Source organism: Penicillium alfredii, assembly GCF_028826965.1.
Source record: "Penicillium alfredii strain IBT 34128 chromosome Unknown utg000001l_segment0_segment0, whole genome shotgun sequence".
Taxonomy (NCBI): Eukaryota; Fungi; Ascomycota; class Eurotiomycetes; order Eurotiales; family Aspergillaceae; genus Penicillium; species Penicillium alfredii.
Window position 1 is genome coordinate 2,338,326 of NW_026622698.1, and position 19,203 is coordinate 2,357,528.

Genomic DNA, 19,203 nt, shown 5'->3' on the forward strand with positions numbered 1-19,203 from the left:
TGTGTCTCATGGCGTCGCAGAGTTCATAAAGATGTGTTTGGATATATAACCAAGGAAAGACCAAATATCTTGTCCTAGAGTCAGGTACATTAGAGAACTGCCTCGTGGAGCATGGTCATATCGTTAAAATGGAATTCGTCGATATAATTAATACTATATCGCATTTGCCTCATAACTAAGCTACCGTATACCTTTTTTTAAAGCGCAAAGCAGCTAATATTAAGATGCTATAGAATATACGATAAATAAGCTGGTATATAGATTAGTATAATATTTGTATCGCTGCATAGTTCATTAAATTAAGGCGTTAAATAGCTACTATAGCTATTAAGAATAAGAAGCTGATATTTACTCTTTATGCGATTAGTAGTAGCTGGTATAAAGACTTTCTTTTAGCTAGCGAAGGCCAATTTCGTCTTTATCTAGCTATTTTAGCTTACTTCAAAGTGCTAATCGGTAGGCAAATCGTCAAGCTAGCCTTTGATATAGACTTTCCCTTTAAAGATAATATATAGTAGTAGCACCTATCTAGATACGTTCATCGACCGGTAGGAGAAATCCGCTACATAGAGGTATCTAGGTAGCTAGTCAGTCGATTATGTAAAAAGTAACTAAGTAGGACTCTAATAACCGGAAGAGAGAAAAACAGGGGGCGGAGGTGGGGGATAGCCCTATAGGGGGTATGAAAGCCTTATGCGAGTTAAATTTGGACATGGCCCCATGGGTATAGAATTATTAATTCCCAGAATCAAATCATCAGAAGTGAGCACTAAAACAGAATGGGAAACCAAGGAACTATGGAAAGAATCCGTTCAATGGACCTATTGAGAAGACTTCTACCCAATAAGTAAGAGAATACTCTATGAGGAACTCTCGCACGTTTCTCTATGGTACAGATTACTCTCCACACACTCTGCAGAGCTCGACTATTCAACCAAACAGCCCGGGTCGCACCTCTGGGACACCCCGATGGTCAACGCAAGATTCAAGGAAAAACACAGGGGAGGGAATATGTCAGCCGGTAGTAGATACATGCAGAGAAAAGCCCAGCTCGCAATGCTGGGGAATCGATCAACAAACAGATCGAGTCCGGAACAAGAAAGGGAGAATTAGACAGACATACACCCATGTCCAGATCCGGGACACGAAGACCAGCGAATAAAGGAAAGGAAAAGGAAATAGACAAAAGGGAAATCAAAAAAGTGAAGAGGGAAGAGGGAAGATAAACCTGCAGGGGCATGGTGTAGCCCACTGGGTAATGGAGGAAAAGCGTCAAAAGACCCCCTTTTACATGGGCGGGGCAGCACCCATCGCACCCATGGCGTTCAGTCGCGCGGCCAGCTGAGGGTATTTCTCCTGCACCTCAAGCTGAGTGCGCGTGGCCTCGGCGTACGAGATGGCGTTGGTAATCTCGGCCTCCGTGCGAGCCAGCTCGGCGGCGCGCTCGAAGTACTTGAGTGCCTGGGAGACCTTGCCCTGCTGCAGCAGCAACTGGGCCATGGTTCCCACGGCAATGTCACACTCCGGGTCGACTGCATAGTTCGTAAGCATACGTGCCGAACGCAGGGATTATATCAGGGCAAAAACTTACTAATAAGCGCCTTCTGGCACAGGTTCTCGGCCTCTTGGAAGTCGTGCTTCCACTGGAATAGAGCCAGAGCCTTGTTGATCAGGGGCAGGACATTGATACCCATGGGCTTGCTCTGCTTCTCCATCTCCACGGCCTTGTCGAACTTCTCAATGGCCTCAGAGTAGTTCTGCTGGTCGAGCAGAAGCTCACCGTAGTAGTTGTAGACATCGGGGACGTCCTCGAAGTTCTTGACCGAGCGGCGGAAGGTTGCCATCGCCGATGCGACGGAGCCCATCTTGTACTGCGTCACACCAAGCTGAATGTGAGAGTAGATGAACGAGCGGTCGAGGTCAATCGACTTCTGGTAGTCCTTGGCGGCCTCGGCATATTCTCCCAGGATGAAGTGGAGCTGGGCGCGGTGGTAGTAGATATCGGGGTCCTCCTTGTTGTGGGTTATGGCGAGCTCAAAATCGTCCGCGGCAGCATCCTTGTTTCCTAAAGTGGTGGTTAGCAATTGAAGCATCCTGATATTAACACCGTCTAGTAATAGAAATGCTTACCGAGCTCGAGGTGCAAACTGGCACGCTTGATGTAGCTCTGGACCAAAGAGGGTTGCAGCTCCACACTCTTGTTAAGGTCATTCAGCGCACCACTAGCATTGCCACCAAGGTATGTGAATGTGGCTCTCTTGTTGAGGGCGAGGGCCTCGAATTCACCCAGGTCGCCAACTTCGAGTGCCTTTTCGAAGGCAGCGGCAGCCTCCTCGTAGCCATCACCGGTCTTCTTGCCCATAGCAATCAATCCTTTGCGCAGCTGGCCCTTGCCTGACTCCTCGCTCAGATCAACATTCTCGTCCAGGCCCTCGGGCAGAGGTCGAGAGCGGAAGCTCTGCAGATAGTTGGAAACGAAAGTGGCGCTGGGGAGCTTCTTGTTGCGCGATTCCAGGATAGTTTTGCTCTTCTGGTCGGCCACCTTCTTCAACAGCCGCTCCAGGGAGTTGCGGCTGACGTCGTTGGAGAAGGCATCGATGATGCAGCTGGCCGTGAAGTCCAGGAGAGCCTCACTGAACTTGCCAAGGTGCTCGTAGGCAATGGCTCTGCGGTTGAGGGCCTTCACGTACTCGCTGTCCATGGTGATCGCGGCACTGGTGTCCTCTATAACCTTCTCCCAGTCTGACAGGACATTGTAGCAGGCCGCGCGGTTCGAGTAGTAGACGGGATCGGGCTTGCAAATGATCGCTTTTCCATACAGGTCGATCGCGTTCTTATAGTCTTTGATGCCGTAAGCCTTATTACCAGCCGTCTTCAGCTTGGCAGCATACGCCTCCCGGGTCTTCAATGAAAAAGGGTCAGCGGGTCGAATGACCGAAAACACCAATGAACAGGAAACAAACCTCTGCGGACAGCTCGCCAACAGTCGCCTCGTCCACCTCCGGGAGGGGCTCGGAGGGAGGTTCGGTCTTTTTTGCGGCAGGCTCTAGAGGGAGTTGTCAGTTTCCACGCGACCGTCGCGTTGGGGAACGAAGGTTGAACCAACCATCCTGCACGGACGCCGACTTCGCCTTCTTGTCGTCCTCGGCCTTCTTCTTTTCCTTTCGGCGTTGGGTCTTGGGCTTCTTCTGTGCGGAAGAAGAAGCACTGCCTGTCTTGTTCGAATCGGAAAGGTAGTAGACAACACCCGCGCCGGTCACGACGACGGCAACACCGGCGACGGTGTAGACCACGGCCTTGTTCTCAGACACCCAGTTGGAGATGCGATCCCAAACGGATGCAGACGACGAAGCGGGAAGCTTCGAGGTGTCCAGCACCACGTTCTGGGCGGGCGTGGGTAATGGCGACTCGCTCGACATGATGTGCGAAAGAACCAGACACGGCGACCGGGAAGAGTTCTCTGATTCTGCGCGGAAGAAGAGAGTCAGTATCAGATGAGACGATGGGATTGCTGAGATAGCAGAAGCAGGAATAAAGACGAACGCACCGGGCCTCGAGAAGCGGGAGGTGTGAGATTAGGGAGATGATGGAGCTTCGAGGAAAAGTCAAGAGTTGGACCCGCTGGCCAATCACGCGCGCGACAACTAACGCTGCAAGTCTCCACATTACAACATCGCGAGAGAAAAAAAAAGGAGGCGGTTGAATACGTCGCAGGGATTATCGGATGCAATTGAGAGTCTTCTCTTCTTCTCTTCGTTACATCTTCGTGTCCACCCGTTGCCATCCGCTCTGCCCAGAGCCTGCGCGCAACCGCCAGCCGGTGACGTGGGAGGCAGCGCGCGACTAACTGTTTCGGACTGACGTAGCAGGATCAACACCCGCGATTGAAGAATTACGAACATGTCTTCGAGTTTATCGGCAGACCAGATGCAAGCCTTTCAAATCATCTCGTCGCTTCGCTATGATCCCGGCCTTCCGGAGGTAGTATCGCGGCATGCGAATGACTATCCAGAACCCCGTCAATCGCCCTACTACCTACTCGCCTACCACCGAGACCGACTCATCACCGCGGCGCAGCATTTTCAATGGGGGAAAGCATTGGCCTGGCTACAACGTGATATAGAAAGCCTCGAGGAGATCTTGAATGGTTCATTGCCGGATCAGAGCAAGCCATGGCGGCTACGCATTGCAATTGACTCCAATGGCCATGCCGCAGTCGACGTCCACCCAACGGCAGCAATTGAGCCGCAAAATCTTCTCGTCCCATCATTACACGCGAGTATAGAATCTCCTGTGTGGCGTGTCTACGTTGACACGCAACCCACAATCCCGTCCGGCTTTACCACACACAAAACAACAGCCCGCGATGACTACACAGCTGCGCGGCTCCGAGCAGGCATTACCTCTCCAGCGGAAACAGCAGAGGTTCTCGTTGTGAACCCGAACGACGAGATTATGGAGGGAAGTATTACCACTCCGTACTTCCGGCGGCGGGAAACTCGAACAGGATCTCAGCAAGGCCCAAATCAAGCTGGTTCATGGGTCACACCACCCTTGAGCAACGGTGGCAACGCGGGCACAACTAGGAGATACGCCCTGTCACAAAAGTTTTGTGTGGAGCAAGTACTTTCGCGAGCCGACCTTGTCGATGGCGAGGAATGCTGGTTGAGTAATGGGGTAAGGGGATTCATGCGCGGCATTGTCGTCTTGAATCGATGACGCCGGCACGGACATTACTATACTGAGGTAAATTAACCTCAAGCTCGAGGTCTTATTTCCGGAGACGATATAAATAAGGGAAAGACAGCATCATCATGAACATTTTTCACAATATCAATGAAAAAATATCATCTCACCCTCGCGCCCTCATTGAAATGAATTGAAAATGAACCAATCAAAGGTATCTCTGAAAACATGTTTATTTTGAGACATGATCATGCCAAACGAACTCGGTATCATCGACCTCTATTTCTTAGCCTTCTCCTCTACAATCGGGTTGGGATTCCCGCGCCATTCCAGTGGGCGGGCGCGCATGGCTTCGGCAATGAACTCGTCCGTTATCTGAGCGCGACGCTCCTGGAATCCCTCGACATACTTCTGCAGCTCAGCGATACACCGCTGCTTGATCTCACCGGTCATCATTTCTCCCTTCTCGTAGGCCGTCCGGATTTGCTCCAGCTCTTCGTCGTCCTCGAGGAAGAAAGTGAGATACTGGAACGGGACATCGTTCTTGGTGTTGCCTCCCAGTTGGCGCTGGAGCTCGGCCGTGTCCTGGCCACCAGAAAACGCGAACTTGTTGATTTTGTTCTTGATGCGATTGGGTGTGTCGTTCATGAATACAGCGGAACTGTCGACACTGGCGGACATCTTGGACCCGGGGCCCTGCAGAGCGGGGAGGAAAATCGCGTGGATCAAAGACGGCTTCTTAAATTTCATCTTCTCCGCGTGCTCGCGGCATTGCCGGAAGTAAGGGTCTTGGTCAATGGCACAAGGGATCAAGCAGGGGACCGCGGCCGCCTTCTTCTTGTCCTCGCCGAAGATGTGGGGAAAGCTAGTCGCGAATGCAGATGCAGACTGGGTCGCGCAGAAGTGGAACTCGCCGACATTGTTGCTGTCGTTGAAGCCGAACGTGCCTTTGACCTGGTTGATCGTGATCCGCTTGGCCATTCGACACATGTTCTCGTAGAAAGCACCGCCGATATAGTCAAAGTCGCTGAAAATAAAAGTCTTCTTGGGGTCGAAACCAACCGCCATGATATCCTTGGCGTTGGCCTTGGTGAATCTCTTGACATCGTCGATTTCGATCTTCTGGGAATGCATGAATTTCTCGTCGTCCGTCAACATGATCACGAGGGGAACGTCGAAGACATCCTGAAGCCACCTGGTTGTAGTCACAAACAGTTAGTATCGGACTGGACACATGCAAGCATAGATGAAACGGGTCATACTTCGTGAACTCGAACGGAACGGTGTGCCCCACGTGCATACTATCGCTGCTCGGGCCACGGCCGGTATAGAGATAGAATGGCTGGCCCTTCTCATGGCGGTCAAGGATCTTGTTCAACTCACGGTGGCTGAACACAATGCCTCGGCGCATGAAACGGTGCGGACGGTGGCCGGTCACCTTTTCAAAGCGCTCCAGCAGCTCCTTGCTGATCGGGGTGGCTCCGAATTCTCTGACCAGTTTGTTGTAATCCACCGGCAGCAGCTTCCCCGACTCATCGACACCACCGGAGACATCGAAAGGCGTCACGATCTGGTTGACAGCCTGGCTTTCGTGGGCCTTGTCGGCGAGACTCAGCGTGGTCAGCGCCGGCGGTTGCCCGGGTTCGTCGGCCATGGTGCACAATTGTGGAGGAAGACTGGTGCAAAAAGAGTTAGCATTTGTTCCTTAAACCTCTCCCGTTGTCGAATAGCACTGGATCTCTCACCTTTCTTTGCTATGTCCGAGTCGAGGCAATCCAAGACGAAATTCTTCTGCCCCTCTCAAAATGTCGATGAGTCAGATTACTCCCACTATCACTCGCGCCGTTTATTGGTTGAACAATGCAAAGTCACCTGATTCGATAACGGCCCCGCATCTGCTTTTTGCGGCCTGAGGCCACAATGTGGGCCTCGAAGTAGGTACTATAAAAATGGGCTTATATGGTAGATTTTCAGGACTGAATGATTATTTTATCTTCTTACAGTATTAAGCTACCACTGATCCAACATTCTATCAATATATAAAAGCAAAATCACTAGCTGTGGTCAGTTCGCATCATGTTACATCATTGGATGAGCCCTGCGCCCTTCCTATTACATGGACGGCTTATATCCAATAGGAAAAAAAAAGACTCGCGGGTACTCAAATATCAAGTCACTCCCAATTGCAAGAAACAAAGATATACCACAATTGCAACCCCATCAGAGCGAACAACTCATCCTCCCAAACCCAAAAATGGCCTCCGGCAACCTCCACTTCCGAATCGCAACCCCAGAATATGCAGAGCCTATCCAGCAACTGGTACAATGCGCATTTCGCGCCGAAGACAGCCGACAAGGCTGGACCGCTGATATGGAGCTTTCGGCGCGCTTTCGCGTGGAAGTCAAGCAAGTCCTGGCCACAATCAGCAACCCAGACAGCGCGATTCTGATGGCTACCGACAACAATGGGACCCTCGTGGGATCCATCGAGATTTCAAAGCGCGGAATCGACCGCGCTCGCTTCTCTATGTTGGCAGTGGACCAGAGCCACCAGCGCCAAGGCCTTGGGCGTCAGGTCCTTGGCCATGCTGAAGAGTACTGTCAGCGGGTTTGGGGTGCCAGGATCGGGGAGTTGAACGCTCTTTCAACGCGACAAGAACTTATCCTCTGGTATGTCCGTCGGGGGTACCGTAAAACGGGCGAGCTGAGGCCGTTTCCGCGCGAGGAGTTCAATGGCCTAGAGTTGCCGGATGATATGTGTTTTGTCGAGCTCGAGAAGGATTTGAGTGCCGCCGCTGATAGTGAAGATGCTTTTTAACCCGGTAGAATTGACCGTGAGCTAATTCAATCACGCTTTATTTTTCTGGCGTTGGATTGAAGAATTCATGTCGCACTATCCAGACCTGCCAACTTAACTTGGAAAATCACTAACGGCTGACCAATTTATGTATGGATTCAAATGCCATGTAATTCTACTGTGGTGAAAACATACACATCAAGTCTCCCACCCCCAGCCTTTCTCAACTTAGCCTCGGACGCGGTGGGAGGCCAGTAATTGCTATCGCGAATGGTAGTGACCACAATATCCATCAAGGTCTGCTGTTCTATGCGATTAGAGAACCGATCCCCGCAAATGGTAATAGCAATGCAAGCAGTCAAGAGTGCCATGGGCGATTGCCGGTTCGAGGGTGCAATTCCACAGATATCCCAGACGAGCGATTTGAGCGTGGCATCCATCTCCTCCATGGCTCTGCGCCAACGCCAGGACCCACGCGTGCAATAGTCGGGCCCTACACGGACAGAAGAATGCCTGTCAGACCAATACTCTGCTCCGCGACAATATGGCAATCATTCAAATAGCATTTCTGTGGGAAAAGGTCTCCTTTCTTTGGGTCTTGCTCGGCATGGTATACTGGTTTGAAGTCACCCTAGGCGGAGGTGTTAGGGTTGCGGGGTACAAGTGGACATGCACGAAACGGCAAGTAATCGCCGACGCAGACCCCCATGGAGATGATCGCCAGTGCCTAGTTGACATGCATAAGAATAAGTCTATTTTCATTGGCGCCTCTCTATCTCTATATTTTCCCCGCGTGGAATGAAGCCAACTTAGCCGACACGTTGTTTTCGCCTCACCCAAACCTCCTTTTCGTCATTTTCGGAGCTCTCATTATTCGATATTGGAAGGTCACGTAGTTGAACTTCCCATACCTTGAGCTTGTAGTTGCCCCGGTCTCCCCGTCCCGTAAAGAGATCAAAGGACCAGCCGTGTTTGGGACATGAGAGCCCAGCGCTGAGAGTGATACCAAAGTCTTCAATGTCAAAGACATTACCCTGAGAGAGTGGGAACGACGAATGAGGGCATTGCTGGAAGAGTTCAGCTTCATCCAAGTAACTAAATCGCTCATTTCTCTCTCGGGCTCACTTACATGATCAACGGCGTGCACTTTCCCCTTGTATTTGAACACCAAAACCTGATCCTTCAGATCCCCCCGTTGGTCGAGGTCTGCCTCTATCGGAGTCTCTGAGGGGGCATCTTTCTTGGGAATGCTGAAAGCTCTGCATTTGGGTGCCATCCGATAACCGTCATGATCTTCGAGATCAGGCAACGCAGATGCCAGGCCAACAGGTTGCCAGGGGTCCCCCGCGGCCTGTCGTTTAAAGGGGTTCATATCGGGCGTTGTGTTCCGCGTGATAAGAACTGTGCTATGTACATCTTCGAGGTGTGCTTTTCGCTCTTCGTAGCTCGAGTCTTTCTCTTTACGCGTCCCAGTGCGTGCCGGATTTACAATACCCCGTTTCCCACGTGGGCTTATGTCATATTTAACGCCTGATACTTCAGGCTACACTGTCTGTCTCAAAAACGGTGATTCAGTTTACATGTTCCTGCCAGGTTCATTCCATTTCGCCTTATAATACATCTGGGCCCTGAAAATGAGACTTCTTAGTGTCCAGCTGGCAAGGGTTTGTCCTGTGTCCTCAACCTTTCCTCGATGAGATGTTTACGCTCTTTCCGGAGCTTGCTTGCATACTTGACGCCAAAGCCATGCTCAAAGACCTCCTGGATCTCTTCGAGAACCAGCCCGGAGACTTCCGGGTAGAAGAAGTAGATCCAGATATACCCCAGACCACAAATGGCAGCATAAAATCCAAATGCACCGGACGGGGTCATCGTCTTCATCATCGACAAGAAAGTGCTGGACACAATCACATTACTTCCCCAGTTGGAGCAGGTCAGCCACATCGTCCCCATGGCACGCACTTCCAACGGGAAGAAGTCTGTGCTCATCCATGCTGTGTTTCCGACCGACACACCATAAAACACCACAAACCAGATGATAAACACCAAAACGACAATCGCGGCTGGAGGAATCGAGCTGGTGGCTACTTCGTTCGTATCCACGTTGATAGGGATATAGTGGAAAGCGACGGCCACAGCGATCATCCCAGTCGCCATTCCCCAAGCCGTCGAGAGAAGAACGCGTCTGCGGCCCATGCCGTCAACCAACATCATATTGACCGCAGTCATGATAAAGTTAGTGCCTGCGACCACCAGCCCGACAGCTGTGGGGTTGTCGAATCCCGTCAACGAAAAGAGCGTCGACGAATAGTACATCAGGGTGTTGAAACCTGACAGCTGCGAGATGACCATCAGGCCACATGCACACACCAAGGCCCGGAGATTGCTAGGCACCGTGTGCAGCTGCTTAATCTTCGAGAAGCGACTCCCGCTTTCATTGATTTCGCGTGCCTGGACGCATGCTGCGCTGATAGAGGTCAAAACCGCTTCGATCTGACCCTCGTTCGCGTCTTTGTATATTTTCCGAAGCACATCCCTGGCTTCCTCGGTGCGGCCATTGTAGGCTAGGTGGCGCGGGGACTCGGGACAAAACGGCAGAAGACACGCTAAAACGATGGCGGGCACGCCTCCCAGCCCGACCATATATCGCCATCCGTGGTTGACGCTGGCAAAGGCGGCCCCGATCGCGTACGAGATCACCTGCCCGCCAGTGATGGACATATTATTCAACCCGATCAGTCGACCACGGGCTTTGGCTGGAGCGATCTCAGCCACATACAATGGCAAGACCATGGCAGCGGACCCAACACCGAACCCAATAACCAGGCGACCGACCGCCATTTGAGCGACAGTGTAGGATGCCGCTTGGATGACGGCACCGGCAACGAAAAGGACACAGCCAAGGTACATGGCCATTTTGCGACCGAACTGATTTGAATAGTGAGCATATCTGAATGTGCAGGACACACTTAAGAAACCTTTCTTAAGCAAACAATATCTTGTCTGACCTACCCTGTCTGCAGTGTTTCCAGCAAAGATGGCGCCGAAAAAGGCCCCTCCGGAGCAGAGGGAAGTGATCAGCTCTTTCTCATTGCTTGTGACTGGCCTGTTATCGAGATCGCTTTTGAGATATACCAGGACCGCCGAGATGATGCCCGTATCGTATCCAAAGAGTAGACCGGCAGTCGACGCGGTTAGGGCTACGAGCCACACGAACCAGCTGACCGGCAAGCTGTCAATGTCGGTAACAATAGTTTCGATATTAGCTGCCGCCATCTTTTCAACGTGCGTCGAGTACATTTCCGCATCGTGCAACGGGTCGTCCAAGCTGGCCTTCTCGGAATTCGATTTAGCCACCTCTTTAGAATCCTCTTGCGAGGACTTTTCGCAGGTCGACATGTTTGAAGTGGGTCGTGAGACTGAGTCAATGGCTGTAATTTTCAGTCTGTAGTGAGTAGGCCATTCCCATGGAGGGCGATGGTCAGCTGTTTTATAGATGCTGCGTCTTTGGGGGATTTCCCCAGATCTCTCCCCGCATGAGGCAATCTGGGGAAATTCCCGCACCAAACTTTAACGGTTTAACGGGGGCTTACTTCGGCGACGGACACGCGGCTGATCTCTTCCTTGTTGGACCTGCTCGCCGGGAATTGCCTTGTTTCACGTCCTTGACCCCCTAATTGTCGGCTATGGGTTTTACCTTTGTAAGGAACACCCCGGAACCCAGTTTCCATCTTTCGTTTTTCCGCATACTGAGATGTTTTGTTTATCCGATATCCTGTTTCTCTTCGAATTGTCGTCCAATGCCGCCGTCATTATTTCTGTCTCACTAAACCATCGGCCCCAGTGGTTCAAAAGCTGCTCCAGTATTTGCGGCTCGGCCCTGTCTGGTTGTGGAGCTCAGCCAGATTGGCCATGATATCATGAAAGCTCCGCTGTTTGTTTTTATTTATTTTTATCCTTTATTAGTTTATTGCCTAATCTGAGCTAGGTCTCTTTTCAATGGCCTTCTGAAATGTTGGTTTAACCAAAGAACTCGCGCCCATGAGTTTCGATTCCCTTGCCATACACTCTACCAGTTGCATGATTGTCGGAAATGTAGTGTGATGCCCAAGACTTGCCACGCGTCAAGTAAACTGGGCACTCTCGGAATGGTGTTCCCGCGAGATTTGAATATCCCCTAGGTCCAATACACTCTGGCATATATCCCTCACTATGATCCATGAATGTATGATCGCATCTCCGGGACGATGAAACGGCGGGTAATGAATGATGCAGTATCATTGAATGCTGCCTTCCGAAGTCCATATTTTGTAGCCAGGTTAAGGTGTCTCACGAGGGGATGCTTACGGAGCTCTTCGAGTTCCTTGATGATCAGCGAGCTGAATAGCCGACATGATCGTCAGGGCCGAATGATCCTGTTTGGCATTTCAGGTCATAAATGAAGTTTTGCGACTGGCATTGTTATAGTTCCTCATACAGCATGTCCCAAAGGCATTTCATTTTCTCGGTCCATACTTGATCTTTATATGGGCGTTAAATTAAAGTGATTGAGAGAAAATGCGGAATTCATATACCGGCCCCGGGGATGTGCTTCCATGGCTACGCATTGGGTTCCTTTTTCCGAAATGATTGCGAGGAAGGCATTGTTGCATTTTTCGATGTTTCAGGGGCCTGGAATACTTCATCGTCCGACAACCTCACTCAAGACCTCTCGGTTTCTTCATGTTTTGCTCGATTATTTCATACGATGCCGAGGTCCTTCCAGCGCCCCATGTGAATCCGACCTTTTTTCTTATATTTCCTGTCAGATTCATTACTATTTATGATTTTAATGCTGTTTATGTGAAATTCTGTGAGGGAAAAGTGAAAGAAAGAAAGAAGGATAAACAAGAATATTGAGTCATTTTCAAACAAGTTATGATGATCCAGCTAAGACAGAACACAACGACAGCTCTCGGTCTGTTACACTAGTGTCAAATGCATATGCAACTAGCTTATACTAAGAGACCTTATACTAAATATACTCTCTCAGTGCAATCACACCCTTTATCAATAATTTCCTCACGTTAAATGGAGTTTGAGTGTCTAAGTTGTCATGCCAATAGTGGCTAGATTTATGTTGAGCGAATTGGACTTTGCTCTTTACACTCTCGGGAAATCTATAAAATGATCAAGCATTCTTTGCATCATTAGCATCTATCGAACACCTTTAAAGGGGTATTATTGAATGTCAATTAGCTCTTGTGGGCTTTCCTATTCGAGATCAATGTAGGTAATTCCCGTGTAGGTATTCCCCTTTAGGTATCTCAATGTAGGTATTTCCCGCGTAGGTATATCCCTACAAGCATACATATTTCTCACTTTTGATTCCCGAATCCCTATCCAATTCACGTTGATATACCTCGATCACTTTCTTTCATTATGGATGTGTTTCTGGATATTCTGGACACCTTTGTCTTTGATCGATGCTACGCATTGATCTTGCCCAACGGGAAAGGTCCAAGTATCCCTACTCCAGGTCCAGACTTCTTGAATCAAAATGTGAGGGCGTATTTCCCCCTCGAGCCGTCAAAATGGGCAGAGGCAAGCGAGTGGAAACGAGATCATATTGCTAGACAGGCCGTGTCATTGTTTCTGATTACATGGTTGGTGTCGTCTCCCAAGAGCACAAAACATGGAGCAATTAAATTAACCACTACATTTATCTGCCTTCCAGGATCTTCGGATTATTGACATACCTCGTCGGCGGCTTGATCCTCTACCACACGATCTTCGACAAGAAACTACTCCAGCACCCACGATTCCTCCCAAACCAAATCCAACAAGAAATCAAACAAGGTCTAACCGCAATGCCCGTCATGGCCCTTCTCACAGCTCCCTTCTTCCTCGCCGAGGTCCGGGGATGGTCGAAGCTATACGATTTCACGAGCGAGGCCCCATTCCGCGCCTACACCTGCCTGCAATTCCCGCTGTTTGTTTTCTTCACTGATAGTGCTATCTACTGGATCCACCGCGGCTTGCACCACCCTCGTATCTACCGCTGGCTGCACAAGCCGCACCATAAATGGGTCGTGCCGACGCCGTTCGCTAGCTATGCCTTTCATCCGTTCGATGGCTGGTCGCAGAGCCTGCCGTATCATGTTTTCCCGTTGGTGTTTCCGCTGCAGAAGGCTGCCTACTTGGGACTGTTTATTTTTGTCTCGATGTGGACGGTGTTGATTCGTGAGTTAGCTCCCTCGTTGGCACTGTTCATATTTCGGGAAATTTATAAATGTGTTGGTCATCTAATTCTATTCTCTCTAGATGACGCTGCATACCTGTCCGAGTCTCGAGTTGTCAACGGGTCTGCATGTCATACGATGCATCACTTATACTTCAACTACAACTACGGACAGTTCACCACCTTCTGGGATCGTCTTGGGGGAACGTACCGTAAGCCTAAGGCTGATAGTTTCATGTGCATCCATCAGCAGACCAAACATATCGGTGATAAACAGGATTGAAGGAAGAACGGCTGAGGGGAACCACAATGGTATGGATTATATAGATATCTTTACGAGGCATTGCGGTAGCACCATTGAATGAAATCATTCAAGTTCCCCAATTCATCAGTCGCAGTGCTGTCAAGATACGCAAAATTGGCATCATGGCTGGTAGTAATGTCCAGCGTGGCAGTCAAGAGCCACCAAAGCTCTTCAGCGTGTTTTGGGTACCCGAGGTGGAGGAATTGTTCTTTGTCCAATTGACCGATAAAGCAGTCCCAGAGGCGTTTCCAACTGTCGGCAGCCTGTCGTATCCTTTCGAATGATGGGTATCTCAACAGGCCCGCTCTGGTCTGAAACGCAAGGGAGTTCAGAGCTACATGGTGAAACTGTTAGCATGATAATAGCTTATCTGTATTCGGCCATCCACATACCATAAATAAGAATCAGGAGATGCTCTGCGGATAACGAGAGACCCCATGTTATTGGCTTGACATCTTCAGGTGCTTCGAGCAATTGCGTAGCCACTTCTCTCAGGAGAGGAAGCGGGCGCTCCGCCGAATGGGCTGTGACAATCTTGCTAAAAGAAATTGGGTTCTCGGCTTCCCATAGCTCGGAGCTCCACGGAAAATGGCAGTTCATCTCGAAAATCGATAGTGCCGGGTGATTTTTGAAACAAACAGTCAGAAATCCATCAGCAAGAAAAACCCAACAAGCGATTCTCGAAAGAAGTCAGCGATATGCCAATAGCAAAATCAGATAAAATTTCAAAAGAGTAACCTACCGTATACCCATCTCCTCCGCTACTAACATTCTCCATGTCCGCTCATTACAGGTCTTAGGAGCTGTGCTCCGCTTCAGTTGGAAAATCCCCAAAGACCGTATGGTAGATACCAGGCACGGATGTCGAATAATACGAATGCGACGCCTCGTCTGCATATCGTCTCGTGCAAATTGAAGCATTTCAATAATGAGAGCACTTTGTATTAATTGCACAGTTGACAGAAGATGTCCGGGGTCCGTTGGCGATGGAGCTGTTGATAGATTCGAAATTTTCCGAAAGATATTCTCTTCTGCAACATCAAACAGCCGTGGTGAGAGGCTTGCACCGTCCAAGGCCGTTGTATATGTCGCACCAGCCAGCAAGATCGCGAGGAGCAAAGGGCTAGACGCTTTCCCTGGATCAAACGTCGGAAAATGGACGATGGGCAAATGCCAGTGAAGTGAATGGAAGAATGCAGAGATAAAAACCGAGACATTGGATACTCTTAAAAGAGTGGTCAGTTCCATGATGTCCAAAGTTGGCTGTTTTTCACTGGCACCGAGACCCATTGATTTCGAGGTTTCAACTAACTCTGTCATCATCTCAGTTAATTGACTGGAGAGCTTCGAGGGAAACAGAGCTTCTTGCGGGTATTCCGAAAGAAAATAGTCATCAGTTGTCGAGGAAAGCTGAGAAGGAAATTCAGCAACTTGAAAATCGGCGACAAAACTTTGTATGGGATCGGTGGGTACAAGGGCGTCATCGAGATGAGAATGGAGTGTCTCCAAATTCCTTCGGATTGAGCACTTGGCAGTTTCTCCAATCGCAAGTCTGTCCTTGTGTACTGACGGGCTAGCAAAGTGACGGAGAAACGAGAAAGGCCAGCCTTTCGGCAAGCTACGAGATGTACTGATCAATGGTGAAGGCGAGGCGACGACTGAGCAGGTAGGTCCCGTAGAAATCGCCTGTTGAGTTGCAAATGTACATTGTCTCCCGAGGGAGCAGCAGCGGGAGCATGGCGAGTTCCTGTCACAAGCTGCTTTTGCCGAGAAGCATGAATCACAGGTCTGCCTTTTCCTGCCCGGTTTGGCTGCAGGAGGTGACGGTTGGTTGTTTTTCCGGGCACATGTTTTGGTATGTCTGCGCGTGACCTCTCTATGTCTGAAATTAGACAACTTGATTATTCTCAAGGACTGAAAGCTGTTACATACGGCTTCAAGAATGATTTCTTGCAGAATGGGCAGCTGGAAGAGAGCTGGCGTGTGTCTAGTCATTGGTCAGCGATTTCTCTCCTAATTGAGTTATTCTATTGGACTGTACGAGTTGCTTCATGGCGGACCAGATAGTTCTTCTTCTGGTAGGATTTATTGCACTGTGAGCATCGAAACATGACGGATGAAGCAGACAGCAGACGGAATTCGCCCTGACGTTATAAGGCCACCACGTGATATGCTAGTCCTGATGGGGACTATACCTAATAGCATTGGCACATTTCTTGAATTGAATCAACTAGGATAACGTGGCCAGATATCTATTTGAACAAGTTCTTCCTTGTGTCGGAGCTTAATATTTGGTTTTCCGAGGTCAAGATGCAACGGCAAGCCTAGCGCCAACCTTTACCATGGAGTCTATGGGAATGATAGTATGATAACATGAAAGGTAAAATTAAATAATTAGGTTGAATAGATCAAATCAATTCTCAGTAATTTACCTGCCTTGAACCAATTTTTTTACAGTTCAAAACATATTACTTATATATAGAACATCTACCCATAAATCTCACTAAGGGTTGAACAATATCGAGTCAAGAACAAAATCAAAACAAATATTGATTGTTCGACTGAAAAGGACAAGAAAATTGCTAGCTGGAGGGTAATACTTGAGCCGCATAGTACAACCCCACCTCACAACGGGGCTGCCTGCTGCTTTGACTCGTTCAAAAGCCCATATTTCGCCACCCAAACTCCTCTATTTGGTACTTGGGTGAGTATCTCGATACAAAATGGGTGTAGTCGAGTATTCAGCTTCTGCGATGGCTCTCTCCACTCCCGAGATCCTCGAGTCCATTCTGGTCCAGCTGGATCTCCGCTCGCTCCTCACCTCTGCCCAGGGAGTCTGTCGTTCCTGGACCACTCTGGTCAGAGAATCCCCGTCACTGCAAAATGCATTATTCTTTGCACCCGTTATAGGTGGCGCGCCTCATATCCTCAATCCACTTTTGGCAGAGGAGTTTCCATCTTTTTTCCGGCCCACACATCTCCCAGCTCTGATGGGTTCACTTTCCAAACATTGACGATGGTCCAAACCCCAGAGAGGAAACCGGCTTTTCTCCGGAAAGAGGCAAGCTGGCGCAGAATGCTGGTTCGTCAACCCCCGGTCTTCAGCGCCATTCTAAACAGAGTGAATCACGGCCAGATGGGCGATAGGCGCCACAATTATGTGATCCGAGTGAGTCCACCTTCGATGAACCTTCTCGCTTTGCTACCTCTCGAGACTAATTCAGTGCCCACAAAGGAGAAGAAGAAAGATCCCTCGGAAGAGAAGGATGGCTTGCGTATGGAGACCCTATTTGAGGTGTTACTCTTCCATGAGAGCATCACCTTCCAGCCATTTACCTCCACACGGATGATCTGGGCAGGTGCACCTCATTCTTTACTATCTTCCAAGAAGAGATTTCTACCTGGCTCATCACAGGGTAGTGACCAGAATACTTCCGAGGAATGGGATTTGGTGGTATATAATAGGAAGATCATGCAGTGTCGCATTGACATGTATACAAAGGAGACCACAGAAGAAGCTCTGAGAAATGAGATCGCTACCATGTACAAAGCGGCGGCTGGTTGAAGAGAAGTACAATCAAGAGGACTCTCAATCGATCCAATGGGCAGATATAGTGGGTCATAGGCATCTTCGAAGTACCTGGCCTCAATCTACTTGGAGCGGTATTTTTCGTGGTTCCAAGCACCCACGTCACTTTAAAAACTCTGGGCCGACGGTGTTCTGCACACCGAATGAGCTCGAAGGAATATATAAGAGAGGAAAGGTGTTTACCTATCGTTGCCAATTGACAGGTCTGTGGTCACGTGATTTATACGGAACAATGTATACCCGACCCCACCCGGAGGAGCTTCCGTCGCCTTCCAAAAAGTCAGGCGACACCATCTCGCTCTTCATCCAACGACTACATGAATCCATTCGCATCATCATGAAGTTCTTCGAGAATGTTTTCACCTATGACTACTCCTTCCCTGCCGTCTCCCTAGCCTACTTTCTCCGCTACCCCAACCCTTACTCTCGCCATGTCCTCACCACCGATGTCATCGATCGCTACGTCGACCACAGCACCCAGCGCCTTCACACCATTCGATTGCATTTAAAGAAATCCAAGGTGCCTTCGGGCATCCTGAAATTGCTTCCGAAAGGAATGGGTGGCTCGGATAGTTCCGGCCAAAGCTACATTCTCGAGAAGACTGTGGTCGATCCCCAGGAGGGCTGGATGGAAACCGAGTCCCGCAATATGGAATGGACTGGAATCCTGAGCGTGGTGGAAAAGCAACACTATCAGCGGCACCTCGCTGAAGAGGATCGCCTTGCCCTGGATGGGCTCTCCAGCGATCAGCGCAGCGAGCAGACCACTGTCCGAACCACCGTAACCTTTCGTTCGCGACTCGGGCAGGGCAAGCTGCTGGGCAGGAAGAAAACCGATCCAACCGGAGATCATGCCGTCGAGGCTGAAGAAGAGCCACCCCGAAAAGGGTTGTTTTCTTCTCTGTCTACTGCCGGCATTCAGCGGACCATTGAGCTGATCGGAGTGAGCCGGACCCGAGATGCGGTGATGAAGAGCAAGCAAGGAATGAATGTGGTCTTGGAACGCTTGCGCAATGGAGGTATCGTCGGCGTTCTCGAGGGGATGCGGCGAGACCGGGACGCAGCGTTTGGCACGGAGGGCCCGTGGAAGCGCGTTTGGTTGCATGGAAACGGCATGAAGGAAACTGCCTACATCGATGACAACAACCGAAAATAAGGGTTGTCTCGAGACTTTCTTGCCGTTGCCTTGGGCGTCATCTCGAGCACCAATCTTTTGCATTTTGTTTTCCAGCGTGGCGTTTTGGGGTTTGGAAATCACCATGGACGGACACTCTCCCACAATCTTTTCAAGCGGTTTGAATTTGAGGAAGCTCTTCTGCATGGAGGCGGCGCCTCCCAAAACTGACTGTATATTAGGGGTCGACGTGGAAGGATACGCTCGTTTGAAGGGCGCCTGTACAATATGTATCTTTTGGACACTCATTATTGAGTCTTGTCAACACTCATATTTCTTTTTTTTTCCGCGACTTTCCTTAGTTTCTTAGGGCTGAATGGTTGCTCGTCTTGTTTCGCGTGTAGTACAAACAATCACCTGATTATCGCCTGGGGCATCAACCAGCCATGCAAGGCGCGTCTTTTTCAGGAGTCATTAACCAGGCAAGCTTCTC

General features: G+C 49.8%; 10 protein-coding genes across 10 annotated transcripts; 5 read left to right on the top strand and 5 right to left on the bottom strand.

The window, feature by feature from the left end:
* Positions 1 to 1,287: 1,287 nt before the first annotated feature.
* Positions 1,288 to 3,419, bottom strand: tom70 (putative mitochondrial outer membrane translocase receptor (TOM70); the record flags this gene model as incomplete). The annotated part of the gene is made up of 5 exons (XM_056651483.1): positions 1,288 to 1,532; positions 1,592 to 2,065; positions 2,131 to 2,902; positions 2,964 to 3,046; positions 3,107 to 3,419. The coding sequence occupies 5 exons, from the start codon at positions 3,417 to 3,419 to the stop codon at positions 1,288 to 1,290; spliced, it is 1,887 nt and encodes a 628-aa protein (XP_056516333.1).
* Positions 3,420 to 3,900: 481 nt separating this feature from the next.
* NUU61_000901 (uncharacterized protein) lies at positions 3,901 to 4,719 on the top strand (the record flags this gene model as incomplete). Its single annotated transcript, XM_056651484.1, has 1 exon — positions 3,901 to 4,719. The coding sequence occupies one exon, from the start codon at positions 3,901 to 3,903 to the stop codon at positions 4,717 to 4,719; it is 819 nt and encodes a 272-aa protein (XP_056516334.1).
* A 246-nt stretch (positions 4,720 to 4,965) lies between these two features.
* Positions 4,966 to 6,340, bottom strand: NUU61_000902 (tryptophan--tRNA ligase WRS1; the record flags this gene model as incomplete). The annotated part of the gene is made up of 2 exons (XM_056651485.1): positions 4,966 to 5,881; positions 5,949 to 6,340. The coding sequence occupies 2 exons, from the start codon at positions 6,338 to 6,340 to the stop codon at positions 4,966 to 4,968; spliced, it is 1,308 nt and encodes a 435-aa protein (XP_056516335.1).
* Positions 6,341 to 6,940: 600 nt separating this feature from the next.
* NUU61_000903 (GNAT family N-acetyltransferase) lies at positions 6,941 to 7,504 on the top strand (the record flags this gene model as incomplete). The annotated part of the gene is made up of 1 exon (XM_056651486.1): positions 6,941 to 7,504. One exon carries the CDS (start codon positions 6,941 to 6,943, stop codon positions 7,502 to 7,504), a length of 564 nt encoding a protein of 187 aa, XP_056516336.1.
* Positions 7,505 to 9,127: 1,623 nt separating this feature from the next.
* Positions 9,128 to 10,882, bottom strand: NUU61_000904 (uncharacterized protein; the record flags this gene model as incomplete). Its single annotated transcript, XM_056651487.1, has 2 exons — positions 9,128 to 10,411; positions 10,496 to 10,882. The coding sequence occupies 2 exons, from the start codon at positions 10,880 to 10,882 to the stop codon at positions 9,128 to 9,130; spliced, it is 1,671 nt and encodes a 556-aa protein (XP_056516337.1).
* Positions 10,883 to 12,904: 2,022 nt separating this feature from the next.
* Positions 12,905 to 13,986, top strand: NUU61_000905 (sterol desaturase family protein; the record flags this gene model as incomplete). The annotated part of the gene is made up of 3 exons (XM_056651488.1): positions 12,905 to 13,128; positions 13,200 to 13,705; positions 13,787 to 13,986. The coding sequence occupies 3 exons, from the start codon at positions 12,905 to 12,907 to the stop codon at positions 13,984 to 13,986; spliced, it is 930 nt and encodes a 309-aa protein (XP_056516338.1).
* Positions 13,987 to 14,036: 50 nt separating this feature from the next.
* NUU61_000906 (transcriptional regulator family TF) lies at positions 14,037 to 14,607 on the bottom strand (the record flags this gene model as incomplete). Its single annotated transcript, XM_056651489.1, has 2 exons — positions 14,037 to 14,341; positions 14,400 to 14,607. The coding sequence occupies 2 exons, from the start codon at positions 14,605 to 14,607 to the stop codon at positions 14,037 to 14,039; spliced, it is 513 nt and encodes a 170-aa protein (XP_056516339.1).
* Positions 14,608 to 14,745: 138 nt separating this feature from the next.
* Positions 14,746 to 15,745, bottom strand: NUU61_000907 (uncharacterized protein; the record flags this gene model as incomplete). The annotated part of the gene is made up of 2 exons (XM_056651490.1): positions 14,746 to 15,637; positions 15,714 to 15,745. 2 exons carry the CDS (start codon positions 15,743 to 15,745, stop codon positions 14,746 to 14,748), a joined length of 924 nt encoding a protein of 307 aa, XP_056516340.1.
* A 1,278-nt stretch (positions 15,746 to 17,023) lies between these two features.
* On the top strand, positions 17,024 to 17,572 carry NUU61_000908 (uncharacterized protein; the record flags this gene model as incomplete). The annotated part of the gene is made up of 2 exons (XM_056651491.1): positions 17,024 to 17,176; positions 17,222 to 17,572. The coding sequence occupies 2 exons, from the start codon at positions 17,024 to 17,026 to the stop codon at positions 17,570 to 17,572; spliced, it is 504 nt and encodes a 167-aa protein (XP_056516341.1).
* Positions 17,573 to 17,828: 256 nt separating this feature from the next.
* On the top strand, positions 17,829 to 18,752 carry NUU61_000909 (MSF1 domain protein; the record flags this gene model as incomplete). The annotated part of the gene is made up of 1 exon (XM_056651492.1): positions 17,829 to 18,752. The coding sequence occupies one exon, from the start codon at positions 17,829 to 17,831 to the stop codon at positions 18,750 to 18,752; it is 924 nt and encodes a 307-aa protein (XP_056516342.1).
* Positions 18,753 to 19,203: the final 451 nt, after the last annotated feature.